This window comes from Musca domestica, unplaced genomic scaffold (genome assembly GCF_030504385.1).
Source record: "Musca domestica strain aabys unplaced genomic scaffold, Musca_domestica.polishedcontigs.V.1.1 39, whole genome shotgun sequence".
NCBI classification, from domain to species: Eukaryota; Metazoa; Arthropoda; class Insecta; order Diptera; family Muscidae; genus Musca; species Musca domestica.
Window position 1 is genome coordinate 2,838,844 of NW_026712326.1, and position 17,332 is coordinate 2,856,175.

General features: G+C 34.8%; 1 protein-coding gene and 1 long non-coding RNA gene across 6 annotated transcripts in view; one reads left to right on the forward strand and one right to left on the reverse strand.

Annotated features, from left to right (window-relative positions):
* Nucleotides 1-8,832, forward strand: part of LOC101891271 (transmembrane protein 47) — a 35,373-nt gene extending 26,541 nt beyond the window's left edge. For 2 of the 5 annotated variants that reach the window (XM_059126465.1, XM_020034947.2), the window contains exons 2-7: nt 56-246; nt 413-488; nt 4,291-4,477; nt 4,639-4,788; nt 7,789-7,851; nt 7,921-8,832. In XM_059126465.1, the coding sequence (XP_058982448.1) occupies nt 438-488; nt 4,291-4,477; nt 4,639-4,788; nt 7,789-7,851; nt 7,921-8,081 (612 nt within the window). In that variant the 5' untranslated portion in view covers nt 56-246; nt 413-437 and the 3' untranslated portion in view covers nt 8,082-8,832. Of the gene's footprint in view, nt 1-21; nt 247-412; nt 489-4,290; nt 4,478-4,638; nt 4,789-7,788; nt 7,852-7,920 lie in introns of all 5 variants that reach the window. The other 3 variants (XM_020034946.2, XM_059126467.1, XM_011292051.3) reach the window with 2 other exon arrangements.
* A 2,246-nt stretch (nt 8,833-11,078) lies between these two features.
* LOC131804099 (uncharacterized) lies at nt 11,079-11,547 on the reverse strand. The gene is made up of 2 exons (XR_009342896.1): nt 11,467-11,547; nt 11,079-11,404 (listed from the first exon to the last, which is right to left on the reverse strand). It is a non-coding gene; the product is annotated as an uncharacterized LOC131804099 (long non-coding RNA).
* Nucleotides 11,548-17,332: the final 5,785 nt, after the last annotated feature.

The window sequence follows — 17,332 nt, forward strand, 5'->3', positions numbered from 1 at the left end:
TACTTTTTGTAAAAATCCAAGTTTATTCCAATAACAACATCTCTAACCAAATAAGCAATTACCAATAATAAGCGATTACAACAACCAAATTTGCATCATCCGCAATCCATACACATCCAATACACATTGTTGAAATTGTAAAAAACTCTCCAGCGCATCATCATCAAACCGAAGAAAATAATAAAAAAACAATTTTTTAACGTAACATAAGTAACATTAAAACTGCAAACATTCTGTTAAAAATTGGTGAGTATTGAATAGAACAAAAATGCCGTATTAACAAATTTTATGTTTTATCTTAAGACAAATGCTTATGCAAATCGAAAATAATGTTATTTGTATTTTTGAAATTATTGAAGATTTAATTTAATTTTTAATTCTTTTTTTTTTTTTTTTTTGCAAAATTTTCCAGTTCACGACGTCCATCACCATCGAAAATGGCGCCCACAACGACTATCGAAACCATAACAATCACCCGACCGTTAAAGGTAAGTCGTGGTTTTTTTCTAAATCTAATAATTCAATCACCTTTCAGTTTCATTAACACACCTGGTCCGGATGAAGTATTGTCGGTAATGTTGCAACACACTTCTGACTCGCCATTGGGAAATTTAAAGAGTGATTTTCTTTAGCTATTATCTTCTTGGTGACGAACGATTCATGTTTTGTTTCACTGTTAACTCACATCTCAAGTTTGGTTTAATTTTACCAAAAGCTACTTTCTACAACTCATACACAAGTCAAGTTTGGATGAACACACACTTCCCGCCGAGCAACACGGCACACGTATATATATCGGCAGATAGAGGAAATGTGACTTATGAAGCACCAACAATTTATGAATGGATGGTAAAGGTTGCCACATCAAAAATTTTAAACCGTTTAAGGCAGCGGGACCAGATATGATCCTCCCAGCTCTGCTCCAAAAGTGGAAGTGGATCTTCTTATTCTTAACACTTATCAACGACATTAAGAATTGGAGGTCAGGATCAGCACTCTTTGGTGGAATTTAAGCAAAAGTTTCTTTCTAACACTCATACATAATCCGAGATAATGGCTTCGGATGGCAGCACACTTCCAGCCGAGCTCATGTAGATACATCGGCGGATAGAGGAAATGTGACTCATGAAGCACCAAAAATTGATGAGTCGATGTTAAGGGATGCCACATTAAAAGTTTCAAACCGTTTCAGGCAGCGGGACCAGATATGATCTTCCTGGCTCTACTCCAAAAGGAAGTGAATCTTGTTTTTAACGCTCATCAACGACATAAAGAATTGGAGGGTCTCGGATGAGCACTCTTTGTTTTATAAGAGTTGAACTAACACGGCCGCCGCTGAACTCGATAAGTTTCCGGAACAAATCCAAAATGGAAGGGATAAAGTTTGGGAAACTAATAAAAGAGAGGCTAGGGCTAGGAATCATTGAATGCCTAAGCATAAAGGATATAGACAGAGATGTAAATAGTTTAACGGAGATTTTAGTAAAGACATTCGAAAAAAGCTGTCCGCTTCGAGAGGGGAAATTTGTTTACAAAAAAACCTGGATGTCAGGGGAAATTCGTAACAAAGGAAAAGAGGTCCGAAGACTTTATAGTAGAGTTCGACGTAAAAAACAAGTAGTATTCCGAAACAGTTATCATAATAAACTCAAAGAATATATAAAACAAGTAAAATAGTATCAGTCGGTTTTGCCGACAGATGTATACCCCCAGTCTTAATTATTCCCCCTTTATGGGGAAGGTTCCGAAGCAGTTGGACAATATTGACAAATTCGTATCTGAGCTAAGGCTGATAAAAATATTACAACGTGCCAGATTCGGAAATTTTGGAAATGTGGAAATATGCGTGAGGTAACAGATTTAGTAGACCGAAGTATTCTATTTTCTTACTTCCTCTAATACAGATAAAAATATTGCTGTGTGCAAAATTTGAAGGAAATCGAACATTTATATCCAATTTAATGCGAAATCATAAATCGCAAGTTATGAGAGATATAAGTATTGGAAATTGTGACCCTTTGTGGGTGAGGTGCCAGAATTGGTTGGCAGATATATATCGTCTTCACAATAGATCTTGCGATAGCAAAAATGTTCTCATGCTACTTTGAGCGTTTTGTTTTTTAAAAAAAATGAACCCTATGTGGGGGAGGTACCAGAAGAAATGATCCGATCACTACCATCTTTATAACAGATCTCATGTTTATGGAAATATTGAGATATGCCAAGACTGAATGGAATCGGATGTTAATTTCAGGTTTTATGAGCGTCATGGGTATTTAAAATTATGACCCTTTGTGGGAAAGGTACCAGAAGGAGTGGACCAATATATTTCATCTTCACAGAAGATGTTGTGTTAGTTTAAATAATGGGATGTGTGAAATATGAAGGCAACCGGACGCTTATATCAGATTTTATAATCGTTTTGGTTATTCAAAACTTTGACCCTTTGTGGGGCATGTACCAGAAGGAGTGGATCGATATATTCCATCTTTACACCTGACCTTGGGTAAAAAACAATTATGTGATGTGTGCAATTGGGAGACAATCGGGCTCTTATATCACATTTTGTAAGTGTTATAATTATTCAAAATTTTTGTGGGGGAGGTACTTGATGGAATGAACCAATATGATCCATTTTCGAATCTGATCTAGCCCTGATATAAATATTAGAATTTGCAAAGTTGGAGCAAAATCGGATTAGCCTTTCTCTTACTGTTCAGCAAAATATTTTTTTTTTTGAAAATTTCAACCTTTTGTGGGGAAGGTACCAGAAGGAGTAGACCGATTTGCCCATCTTCGAACTCGATCTAGGTTTTATAATAATATTACGATGCACCAAGTTTGGACGAAACCGGATACCCCCTTCGAGAGTTGTCGTGCGCACCAGACAGACAGACGGACGAACATCGTTAGATCGATTCCAAATTTCCTGAAGGGATTTGGTCAAAGAGACCTAGGGTCTAAAACCGTTATTTCGATGAGGCATGTTTTGACCATATCAAATAATTAATATATTCTAAAGGCTTACAGATGTTGGACAGGATGGAAAAAGGGATATAGGCTCAAAATGGGGTTTCTATCAAAGATGAGACACTGGCTATTCAAAAGTGTAATTAGACCTGTTCTAACATACGCATCAGTAGTCTGGTGGACAGCTATGGATAAAAAAATGAAAAAAGACCGACGATTGTGCTGCTCAAGCATTTGCGGTGCAATGAGGACGGTATGGACATAACCATACAAAAATAATCTTAAGGCGTTAAATCCCACGAACCTGAAATAAAACTTCAACGAAATTGCCTCTCGACTCGCATATTGTTATGCGTACCAAAATTTTACGTTGCAGTTGTTCGGCTTCAATTCTTGCATTTTGAAAGTCATCCCACCTATATTCTTCCGCAAAAAATTTCCATGTTGTTGAGTAATATAGGCCTATTACTGGTAACCGGAATGGAATGGTTTGATTAAAGATCTTCAAGTCTTTCTACAATTTAATGTAGCGCCTTGTGGCCGTGATTTGGGTAAATATAACGCCCAAAATCTATTTTGGACTCTATATTCAAGAGGCGTTAGGACACGTTTCATATAAAATATACAAAAAAATCTAGTCATCCCTCAATTCTTTTTCACTACGGCGTAATTACAATGGACAGTTGGACGATTTCGGATGGTGTGGAGTGTATAAAAATATAAAAATTTTCAGCTATATTTAGAAGGCCATAAATAGCAAGCTTCGTATAAATATAATTCTAAAAATTGTCAATAAAAATTGTGAACACAATATTCGACAATTTTCTTCATTAACAAATAAATGGGATTTATGTCTCCATTGGGTTTCGATTTTGTGGCCAACAATTGATGACGACATTACCCAATTATTAACAAAACAATTAAAATAATTACTAACTGGACTCCAAAAAAAAGGACATTACAATGGCTCAAATTTTTGTGCGCATTTTTTTTGACACGGGAGGCGTATTACCGACTAACAAGCCATAAATTGTTAATATATTTATTGTTATCGCAATACAGTATTAAAATAAATAATGTGCGTATAACTGTGTGTAATAAACTAATTTGTTGTTCTTTTCTTTTTGATTGGTTTCATTTCATGTTCTCCACGCTCGGGCTCACCTACAACTACACCTGCAACACCTGGCGCGCCTAAACATTTCACAATTGGATCTCAACAATAATGATGATGATAATAATAATGAAATGTTGAAAACCCCCCCAAAAACAATATGATGATGTCCGCTGCCTGCCCCTCCCGCATCGCCCAACCCACAGGTCATTGCATTTATTTGTGGCGTTATTGTTATACTATTAATGATTATGGCATTGGCATCCACCGATTGGCTAATGGCTGAGGGCTGGCGTCAAGGTCTATTTGTCCATTGCATCGAAGAGGATGTATTGCCACCACTTCCATTTAATATAATTGATCCTCCAGGCTGTTATCCCAGTCGTGATGTTTGTAAGTATTCTCAACTTCTATTATTTTCTATGTTGCTCTCATGGTTGTCGTTGCCGTTGTTGTTGTTTGATGACACGTGTAACCACAATTATTGACCATACAATTAATTAATTTTCATTCATTTCGTTTTTTTTCTGTCCTTCTTTTCCCATTTATTCCAGTTTATATTAAAGCAACAGCTGTACTATGTGTTATAACGCTAATAACGGATGTTATTGCAACAATATTAACCGGACTTGGTTTAAAAACCCAAAATCACACATTAAAATATAAATTTTATAGAATTGCGGTATTAGTAATGCTGTTATCATGTAAGTATAATATGTTCACACACATATTCACATATTTAAAAAATGTGGTTAATTTAATTGGAAAATTCATTTTAGATTCACAATTTTTTTTAAACATAAATCGCCAAGTTTTGTTTGAAAGAAGGCTGGGTTAGGGAAGCCAGTGATCCATTGCATTTGTCCTAAAACAATATCGCCGTGTAACACAAAAATATGATTACAAAAAAAAGTTAGCACAGATACACTAATCCAACATTTAAATAATTTCGCCTGGGCCCTCAGGGACTGGATAAACCATATGTTAAGAAATATATGGATAAGTTGCAGGTTATATGATGTAAACAAAAGGGACAATGTTGGTCAAGAAACGCCACAGGAAGATATTTTGTTATCTTTTCCTGGGGGTTGCTTTACTTTGCCAATGGGATTTGAGCCAGTCTGTTATGCAGACGACATTGTAATACTTCTGAGGGGAAAGAACCCTAGACGGTCCTGAAACTTGCATACAACTGGGCTAGACCAAGAGGTCTTAACGTAGACCCGGACAATGGAGATATGTTTTTATAAGGTAAACAGCTCACAGATGCTGGGCAACGTGTAAAAAGACTATAGGTTCAAAATGGGGCTTTAATCCAAAGATGAGACACTGACTATTCATGCATCGTTAGTCTTGTGGACAGCTATGGATAAAAATTGTAAAATTAAAATATTACGAAAGTCTAACGAATGTGCTGCTTAAGCATTTGCGGTGCAATGAGGACAACAACAACAAGGGCTTTTGCGGCCGTATGGCTCAAGGCGACGGACGAGTGGATGACAAAGGCCACGTGTGTTTGGTGGTTTTGAAAGTTTACATCGCAATTAAAGTAAATTAAGTAGCGAAGTTAGGTTGAAAAGAGGGTTAGAACAATTGCCTGGTGGACATACATTTAAACCAGTATTCCCTGATCTGATTAAGGTCTGGTATAGAGCCGTTCCTTAAGAATTGTATCTCATTGGCGGCGCCCCATAGGACTTTTATGTTTTCCTACGCCTTTATTATTCCATAGGGATATGTGGTCATTTTTTGCGCATGTCTTTAACTCTAGATGTGACGCATCCAGTGCCACTAAGGATAGCAAGTCAAAATATCGTATAGCTCTCAGAATACATCAAATCTCTAAATCTTACCCAAACATCAGGAATTTATAAATATTAAAAACACATTTTAGGTTTCAAATGTTGAATAAGTTTAGACTTGTTCGAATTAGTCACCTTTAGTACGAATTATGGCCTTCAAACGGCCAATGAGACCGTCGCACGCTGCCCGAATGTTGCTCTGCTGTATTTTGTCCCATTCCCGGCTAAGCGCTTGCTTGAGGTGATCGACACTTTGGTATTTTTTAGGCCAACCTTGCTTTCCAAAATTCTCGAGGCACAATAGTCCAACGGATTGGTATCCGGAGATTTTGGTAGCCATTGTGCGCTGGAAATTAAGCGAGGAACCTGTAACGATGGTGCTGAGTCCTGTTGGAATGTCCAAGGTCTGTGGCCAAAATGTTTGCGTACCCAAGGCTTTAATACACCGATGCCGCGGTCGATTAATACGAGCGGAAAACGACCATCGCCTGTTATGGCAGCCCACACCATCACCATGGCCGGCGCTTGTGTTCTGGTGGCCAACCGAAGTTGCACATTTTTAGCTGACCTCTTTGGCAAGTAAACACGATCATTTTGTTTGTTCATCGGAGAAAACCAAATTCGGCACTTCACCACTTTCGGCCAAGCGAAGCAACTATTTAGCTCTTTCGAGTCTATTTTCTTTCCTTCTGTTGCAGTGTAAGTTCTTGCACTTATTGGAATTTCAATGGCTTGAACCCGAGCTCATTTTTCAATATTTGCCGAATGGAATATTGCGATATGTTCAGCTAACAAGCCATTTTTCGGCCACTGCGACGCGGGTTTCGATCAAGTCGCTTCTTTACTTTTCGAACCATTTCTGCCGATGTTGCTGTTTTCTTCCGTCCGCTTCCTTGACGTCGGGCTATGCTACTAGTATCACGGTATCAAGCGATGGTACGAGACACAAAAGATTTATTCACATTTAAATGGTGGAGCGCTCTAACGATAACCACTTGTGGTTTTCCAGCCGAATATAAAGGAATTACGCTATCACGCTTGAATTCCATCACGAATAACTTTTTTCTGGAAAATTCTCACCAAAATGCTTTTGTACGCTTGTAAACAATATAATGAGCTGTCACAGGAATAATTTTAACAGCTGTCGGACGAGTGGCTTAGAAATGACAGCAGTCTGAAGTTGGTTGCAGTTTTATCATCTCTTTATCACTCTGTATTTCAGCCAACTACCCAAGCAAAATTTCTGATTTACTCTTAGTAATTTTGTATACCCTTTCCAATTGTTGAATAACGATGTGGTTCCTCTTGAAACTTTTTGCGCCCTTGAAATCAGTTTTCTAAAAATCTCGCTTTATCTGAACTCTACACCAAGAGTGACTGCCATGCAAAATTTAAAGATCTACATCTTTTCGTACTTTAAAAGTACACATTTCCAAAATCCCCCCTTATCTAAACTTCCTACTTCAAGGGTGACACTATCATGCAAGATTGGATAGACCTAGATCCAACCAAACCTTTAATAACAATGGTGTGCAATTTTTTACCTATTGGTATATATCACTTTCCAATAACGCTTCCTTAAACCACTTCTCCGCACATGAAGTGATCCTCATACAAAGTTTTTTATGGATTGGTTATCCCAGAGATCATATGAGATATTCTCCAACTCAGACTCATAGCATTTTCTATATCAGTTCAAAAACTACGTTGCTATCTGCTATTAGACTGTCATTAGTGTGTTCGATATTGGAGACTAATTTCCAATCCGTTTAAACATTTTAATTTCAATTTTTTAATATGTCTGGAAGTTTGACATTGGAAGAAACAAATATATTTCTTCACCACCAAAGCCTTAAAATGCAAACTTTCTAAATTGAATACTTTTTTTCTATACATTTTCAGTATTAGCTGTATTATCGGCCTTAATAATTTATCCCGTATGTTTTGCTGGAGAACTGAATCTGGGTAATTAAACAAATATAACCTAGTCACATTTAAAATATAATTACTAATTCCTTTGCAATTTGTTTACAGCGAATCGACCAATTTGGGAATTTGGCTGGGCCTATGGCGTTGGCTGGGGCGCTGCCATTTTCCTATTTGGAGCTGTTGTACTATTACTGTGCGACAAAGAGTCCGAGGAGATCTACTATAAGGAAAGAAAAATTGTACATGAAAACCAAATGCGCGCCTAGGCCAGGCCGCACGACCTGCCTGACGTCGTTCTTTAGACATATAAGTATACTTTTTGAATTGAAAACGAAACAAATATTTTTATTAACAATTATAATTATTATTATTATGGTTATGATTACGATTATTTTATGATTATTATGGTTTATTATCTCTATCTCTCTCGCTATCTCTATCTTTGTATTGTTTTGTTTTTAAAATTTATGATTTCCTTATGCGATGCAAAAAGAAGATGAAAAGAAACAACAAATCAAGGATACTTAAGGAAACCTTCTTCCATTTACACAAAACAAACTACCCATGTCCCTACATCATCTTCAAGCCATTATCCCCCTCACACAGCCATCATACATATGTAAGACAAATTATCATCCTCGCAGCATAAAATGATTTGTGTAACAACCACCATCAGACAGACAGACAGACAGAAAGACATATGCAATTAGTTTTTATTTCATGTGTTTTTCGTTTTTTTTTTTTTTTACACTCACACATTAACAGCAACAATTTACACTCATACATATTGTAATCATCAAACATCGCGTATAACCAAAAATTATTTAAGCATCAAGGATAATGATGACGCTGATGAAGAAGTAGTAGCAAAAAACAAACTCAAAAAAAAAAAATCACATTAACAACGCATAAATTTTCGAAAATAAAACAAAACACAAGACAAAATAAAAATCTCAATGGAAACAACTGCAAGAACAACATAGACACAACATATACAACAACAACTAAGAAAAGAACATCATAGGCATTATTAGAATTGCATATATATACATTACATATATACATCATCATATATATATATAACTACATCATAGAATGAAAGAAAAAAAAAACAAACCTACCAAAACACAATATATATGTGTGAGTCAAACTATCAAAAATCATATATATAAATACATATATATATATATAACAGCATTATCGTATATATAAACAAAACAGCACATTTGTTAAAAAAAACATACATAGTTTGGATTTTTTGCTCAAGTAATTGTTTTATTTATATATATATATTGTTTTTTTATATTTTATAATGGGCTATGTTAATTGTTTGAATTTAAAATATATATATATATATATATATATATATATATATATATATATATATATACATTCTACATATATATTATGGGAACAATCCAAAATAATAATATTTTATAACTATTTTATATATAACCCACACCACCACGACCGCTTGAGGGGAATACCAAAAAGTTGGTAGATTGTCATAAGGGAAATTAGTACCTCTTGATTAGAAACAGTGAAGGGATTTGTCGTTTCTCCTTCACATTCCAATTTCAAACATTTTTTTTCTCAAAAGGAAGAGACTGTTCGGCTTGGTTAAGGATGCGTTGCTACACATTCGGCAGCAACTTCACTCGGAGTCCATTGTACCACTGCGCTCATCTTAGAAAGAAATAAGAAATTTTGTAGGGGTAGGAAGAGGTTTTTTTGGTTTGCCTTTCCAGGAGATGCTTTTAGCATCATGAAAAATTCCAGAGTTTATTCTTCAAATAGTCTTTGTCTCCTGTTTGATAACATGGAAAATATGAGGAGTTTAATCGCCTCTTCCTCCTTTTCATCCACAAATTGTGTACAATAGTCCAGACCGCAGTTATCCCATTCTGAGGTCAACATATCTGATATTGCAATTGTTAAATAATATGCTTAGCGCGATTCTTAGATTTCGGAGCATGGAATATTCCTGCCAGATATCTTCAGTTACCCTGCCTTTAGTTTCCAAATATCATCTTCTTCCAGCAACCCGATGAGGGTCTTCTTGAAACAGCTGACATAACAGCTTATCGATAGTTTGGCTTATGATTTTAGCGACATTATTTACCGAAATCGCTTCAAATTCTGTATTTGCAAATCATAATGGATACCTCCAAATATTAGGTATTTTTATGATTTTAACGACATTATATATCGAAATGGCTGCAAATTTCGTATACAAATTTCTTGATGGATACTAGAGCCTAAGAGAAAAAATGGCGTATGCAGACCAATGCCGTCGCATAGCCCCCATATTACGGTACAGGAGCAAGTTGAGTTTAGGGCTTATGCACGGATCATTTTGAAATTTTTACCGCAGGTGGGTATTTTTAACCTAATAAAGGGAATGTATTTTTTTCGAGGTAGAAATGCGCGGTTAGCAGGTCATTTGGCCCGAAAGTTCGGATACAACATCCGGTTTTTATCCGGTTCTACAAACATTATCTACAAAATGGGTATCATTTGAAAGCTTATGGAAATACCTTTCTAACAAGTGGTCATATGGTAAGGGTATTGGTCATATGATACCGGTTCCGGAATAATGCAGAAAAAAATTGGTATTTTTATATCAGTACTCTTTGAAAAACCCCTAAAAACTCGAAAATGGACCCACTAACATCTACGTGCTACATCATAGCCTACAATCTTGCCTTTCCGAAATGGTACCATGTGTGCTGATATCTCTTATAGTTCCAAAAATATTAGTGATGCAAATCATGAAATTGGGATTTTCTCCACAATTATGTATTTAACCTTTTATAATTAGCCGGCTTTCTGTCGAGGCTTGAAATTTTTTCCTCGAGATATGTCCAACACCCGCTATGCGAACCATAGTTTTTCTAAACTAGCCCGGCTTTCAGCTGGGGCTTGAGTTTCTATTTTCTGGGGTATGTTCAACATGATCTGCGCGATTAAACATTATAATTTTTGTAAGTGGCTTCTGATTCGATGGCATTTAACTTGATAGCTTAAGGGGCCGCCTGGCAGTCGGCATATATTGCCACTGGTCCTGTTATGAAGTTGCTAAGTTCCCTTGCCATTTCGACTGGCTTCTTGATTCTCAGAATCTCTGTCAGCTTTTTAACAGCCGCCATATAGGGGCTTATTTTGTTCATTTATTTATTTCACAGATTTTTTGCGAGTTTCTACTACCGAGATTTGCAACCATATTACTCTTGGAGTCATTAGGTCTTTTCAACGTTTCAATGTAGAGAGAGAAATCAATATATTTCTTCAGAACATAAAGAAGTAATAAAAACAAATTTGACAGAAAAGAAATTAATGCTTTCAAACATTTTTAATCCTTTCAAAATTTTGTTGTGACTTAAGGCCAGGGTAAATCGGCTTCGAACTGTTATTAAATCACAAATAATGTCGCCTGACTGACAGCATCCTTGTTTTTTTAAGAATATTATCCGAATTTAGCTTCTTGAAGAAATTCTTAGCAAAACCCAGAACATTATTTCATTTGCCGGAATGTCCAAAGTGCATCCACAGAGAGGCGGCCAAATTAAATACAGAGCTCCAAATAAACCTGTAGCAATTCTCAAAACATTATTTTGGGATATTTGAAGCAGTTTCGTAGTATGTGCTTACAGGGGCAAATGAAAGACAGAAAAATAATTTTACAGAAAAGGAATTACTAATTCAACAACCGCCTGACTGCCTAGAAATCACGGCTTTATTTTCCATCTATTATTGTAGTTACTTGATATTTATAATCCTTCCAAAATTTACAAATTTGCTGCACATATTTGTGACTGTTTTTAATATGTGGTCATAGTAACTCGGTCTGGTCTTCTTCTGAAGATGATCCACATTTGTCTTCCTAATCCTAATCCTAAACTTTGGGAGGCTTTTAGGATTCTCCTAAGCGTATTAAAGACAGAGTCACGTAGGGAGGTCCTTGTATGTTTTATGTCAATGTGTGTTTTTTCTTTGATGATTAGGAAACGGGTGTTATGGATATATCAAGTGGTGGTGCTGGGTATTTTAAAATCGGCTCATTTCAATTAGTTTTGTGTAATTTTGTTTCTTCATTTCCCATCCTTAAATTTACCTAAAAAAACTAAAAGCAAACCCAAAGTAAATACAAATTTTTGGCTATTATCGTACTCCATGTAGTAGTATGTGTGTGTGTAATTGTAAACGTATTAGAAAACTTTTGCTCTCTCCCCCATTTTCAAGTTAATCTCCACAAAATACTTACGAATTAATATCATAGTAAAAAAAATTCATATATATACGAAATGAAAGATTCAAAAGAAATGTAAAACCAAGCCATCATATATATGTATGTATACAAGAACAGAAAACAATTTTAGTAATTCATATAGCCATGAAATGTATATCACCATCAACCAAACATCCAAGAAAATCGAATGAAGAGGTGATGTTCATATTTAGATCATTGTGATTATGATTTTGGTATTGATTTGTTTTCATTATTCTCATAAAAAACAACCACAATAACACTCAACACACACAGGAATCAACAACCACCATTATTGAAACTATCACCCACCCATTTCCATATTCGAATTGTTTTTTTTTTTTCTTTATGACAAGTTAGTTAACGTTTAAAAAGTCTTGTAAATTATTTTCAATTTTAGATATTTGGTTTTTCATTTTTAAATTTTATTTGAAAATACACAAATCTCACTAAATTGATTTTATACCCTACACCACAAGGTGGTCAGGGTATTATGTCTTTGGGCATTTGTTTGTAACAAGCAAACGGAAACGAGATAGACCCATAGCTCCTTTCAAAGATTTGCATAGAATCACATTCTGAGTCGCATGACTGTCCATATATTTTTGTAAACAAAGTGCAGGTCGCATTTATTGTCCGATTCAGATGAAATTTTGCACAAATCATTTGTTTGGCCCACGGACAAACAATTTTGAAATTGGAGATAATCGGTCAAAATTTAGATACAGCTGCCATATATATATTCGTCCGATTTACATTTTATTGTGCACCAAACGTGTAATATTAGCCCAAATGGTATGGAACTTGTCACATACGACCAAACTAGGCCTGGTAATAAATATGCCAATTTTTATCAAAATCGGTTTAGATATAGCTATAGCTCCCATACATATTGTTCATCCGATTTGTTGAATTTATTCTATATAGCCGTAATATGCACTCTGTAGTAAAGATATTTGGGGAAATATATCAAATACAGCTCAGAAATGCCATTTACCAAATTTTATCGAAATATATTCAGATTTGGATATAGCTCCCATATATATATCTTCGTCCGATTTGCCTTTTATTGTGCACCAAACGTTTAAAATTAGCCCAAATGGGATGGAATTTGGCACATACGACCAAATTGGGTCTAGAAACAAGTATGCTATGCTTTGTCGAAATCGGTTCAGATATAGCTATAGCTCCCATAGATATTGTTCATCCGATTTGTTATTTTTGTCCTCCGCAGCCGTAATATTTACTCGGTAGTAACGATATTCGGGTAAATATATCAAATACAGCTCGGAAATACCTTTGCCAAATCGAGATAGGTTCAGATTTGGATATAGCTCCCATATATATCTTTATCCGATTTCAAGTTAATTGTGCACTAAATGGGTTTTGCACCAAATACTATGATCATAGTTGGTATGAATTAAATCTCAGAAATCCCCCTCTCACCCCATATTTTTATGTCAAACTCTACTAAGCATGCAAAGTGGTGTAGGGTATCATAAATTCGGCCCGTCCGATTTGAAGACTTTCTTTACTGGTTTCATCATGACTTCTTCGCACACGCACACACCTGGAAATACCAAAAACATTTTCATTCATTCACCTAAAAAAGAGTACCCACTGCATGGAATTAGTTATGGAACAAATGGACAAATGGGGTCATACAGAAGAATTTAAATTTCGGTCTTTAATGTCGTTTTTGTTTAAGAAAAGGACTCCAATTTTGCCGAATTTAGTTATTCATGGATCTGACATGGTATTTATAAGGTGACGCCAAAGTAATCCTCCCATAATAAAATGCTATAAAATTTACAATAGACCCCAAATGTCTAAATTACAGCCAAAGAAAACATAGGATGTTTACTGTTGCACCACCTTTGTACAGGCATATATACTTGACAGACATTCCGATGTTTCTTGGCAGTGTTTAGGGGCCAAATAGTAAATTTTATAGCATTTTCTGATAGGAGGATTACTTTTGCGACACCTTTTACAAAAAGTGTAAGAATGTTCTGTTTTAATTGACGATTTCGAATATCTTTACCAAACAAATTATGACCATAACTAGTAAAGCGAAATCATTTTAAGTATCACCCTGGCCACCAGTGGGTACCTGGAACCCGAACACGTATTTATATAATTGTATTTGTATTTATATTTTTTTATATACAAATTTTTTATTTGTATTAAAATATGTAGAAATTTTTGTTTCGTTTTTTCTTCAAAATGGTAGTTACGAAGAAAAAAGTTTTTGAAAGAAAAATTGTTCTCGCTCTCTCTCTCTCTCCTTCTCTTTTCTCTTAATTTAATTTTATTCATAATTTGTTTTACTTATAGAATTAACAGTTTAATTTATTATTACGATTTATAAAAAAACGCAAAGCAATGCACATATTTTTGTCCACAGACTCTTTTACGTCCCTTCTATGTTTTTTGTGAATTTAGAAATCATTTATTTACAACACAAACACACACTCAGAAAAGGTTTCAATTTTTAAGCCTTTTGATTCTTTAACCACATTTTTTTTAAAATTTAAAATATATATATTTTACTTTAAAAACAATTTATATGGAACTCCTTCGGAAAAGGACAGCTAATGTATAAAACACAATTTGGCATCTATCTACATATTTTTTTTAATAAATTTGTTTTTATTTTTAAACAATTAAATACGACATAAGGGTATGTGTATGAAACAGTAACAAAAAACAAAATAACATATCATTATAGCAAGAGCAGAAAGAAAACGTATTCTAATGTAAATTATTTATACATTGTTTATTATATATATGTGTTTATATATATTTTTTTATTTTTGTATTATTTTTTTGCCTCGTTATTTACAAATTTTCTTAAAACTTAAAAAATAAATTTTTAAACAAACCCACATATCTCCACTGAAAACGTTTAATCGTTTATTTAAAGCTGGAATAAAATCACTATCAAGATTTATTTAATGTACGGTTATGATATATCATGAGAAAAATTAAACATGATAGAATAGAGGAACGTAAAGCAAAGCATTATGTTAAAACAACGTTTACACTGAAACTCAACCTACGTATACTTTTTCTATGACTGTTTTTTTTTGCGTCAAATAAATCGAAATTAAGCATTTAATTTCGGCAATGATTCTTTTATGTAAACCAAACCTAATTTTCTCAAATTTTACCTTGAGAGTAATCACCTCCTACTCACTTAGCAACGTTAAAAACTTCTAAATGTTTTAATCTTTTTTCGTCCTCTTTATTCGAATATAAAATGTACAATTATTATTAATTATTATTTTTTTAAAAAATATATTGTTTGTTCATAAATAAAATAATCGTTTTTATTTGATACACTATATATTGTTTGTGTTTTTGTTTAATTTTACTTCAGTTTATAATATGATTTATTATAGACACAGGTAGACACAGGTGGTCTTCCAATCAAGGCGTATACAAGGTTAGAAGGGCGCTTCTTTCATCATAGACTTCTGGTTAAGAGAACTATTCAGATATAGCAAGTTATATAAAATCCCCAACTTCTTTCCCAAGTTATGACTGATATAAGTATTGGAAATTTAGACCCCTTTTTGGGTGAGGTAAGAAGTTGGCATCATCTTCACAACCGATCTTGTTTTAGCAAAAATGTTTTTTTGTGTAATTCTAGTTGTATTCTTATTTCGCGTTTTTTTCTAAATTTTGGGGGGAAGGTACCAGAAGGAGTGGACCGATACATTCCATCTTCGCAACAGATCTTGTGCTAGAACAAATAATGGCATGTGTAAAATATGAAGAGGACCAGATGCTTATTTTCTGATCGTTTTTAATAATTCAAAACTTTGACCCTTTGTGGGGCAGGTACCAGAAGATGGTCCGATCTCTATCATCTTTATAACATATCCTGTGTTGATAGAAATACTGAGATGTAACATGTTTTAATGAAATCGGATGTTAATTTTAAGAGCTTCATGGCTATTCAAAATTTTGACCCGTTGTGGGGGAAGTACCAGAAGGTATGGACCGATATATCCGATCTTCACACCAGATCTTTTGTTAATAAGAATATTAGAATGTGTGAAATTTGAGGACAATCAGACTCATCACTTTTTATAAGAGTTGTAATTATTAAATTTATTACGCTTTGTAGGGGAGTTACATAATGGTGTGGGCCGATTTTGTCCATTTTTACACCTGACCTAGCACTGATACAAATATTGGGATTTTCAAAGTTTGAACAAAATTGGATTTTCTTTTCTATTTCTGTGCATTAATTTTTTTGAAAATGTTGACCTTTTTGTTGGGGAGTAACCGATGTTACCCATCTCCGAAGTCGATCTAAATTTGTAATATAACAATGTACCAAGTTTGGATTAAATCAAATACAAGAGATATCGTGTGCAGCAGCCAGACAGACGGGCGGATGAGCACCCCTAGACAGACTTCGTTGTCTTGTCAATTAAAAAAGAAAAAAATGGGTTCCGTACATAGCTTCTTCTTTGCAGCAGCTGGCGAGTTATCCATAAATAACCTCTATATTGAAAATCGTCTCGCGAAAAGCTGTTCATTTTGTCAAGGGCAACTGATAATATCTCTTAGTTAGTGAAAATGGTTCCCGCGCCGAAGAATTTTCTGCAATGGTAAGGGGATTTAATTTTGTTCCTGGCCTTTGAAAGAATAGGAAATGCATACAGTACTGTTAGAGGAGCTCTAGTGCATTTTCATCTACACTCCATACCCTTTTTTTTCTTCCGAAGCATGATTTTGTGAGTTCTAAACGACTTCCCTGAGCATCAATGAAACAGGTCCCTCCAATGGGCCGAGTCAGTTATAGCAGTTCCATATGCATATCGTGATTGGATGCATTTGTCTTCTTCGTTCCTGACATTGACGGAATTACTGTTAGATGTAAAAAAGTTGTCACCTCCGGAAGCAGACGTAAAAGATACAGGGGCTTGATGCAGTGAAGCATACAAGTCCCGCAATGGCCAGCCATGACATTGATTAATGAACAATGTGTCTTATAAAATCATAGCTACTTGAGTATCGAATGTCACGACAATTCTCGCCGCTATTTTTTTTTTCACTTTACAGGAACCTAGTATATTTAATAGTACGGTTGAGCATTTAGTCCACAAAATACTTCGATTCTACGTGTGTAGCTCTCAAAAGGTTCTCCAATTCTAAGCTGAATTTTACTTGCTCCAATGGAAAAAATGTTTGTCACATCCTTAGCTGAATTTTATTTGCTCCAATTGAAAAAAT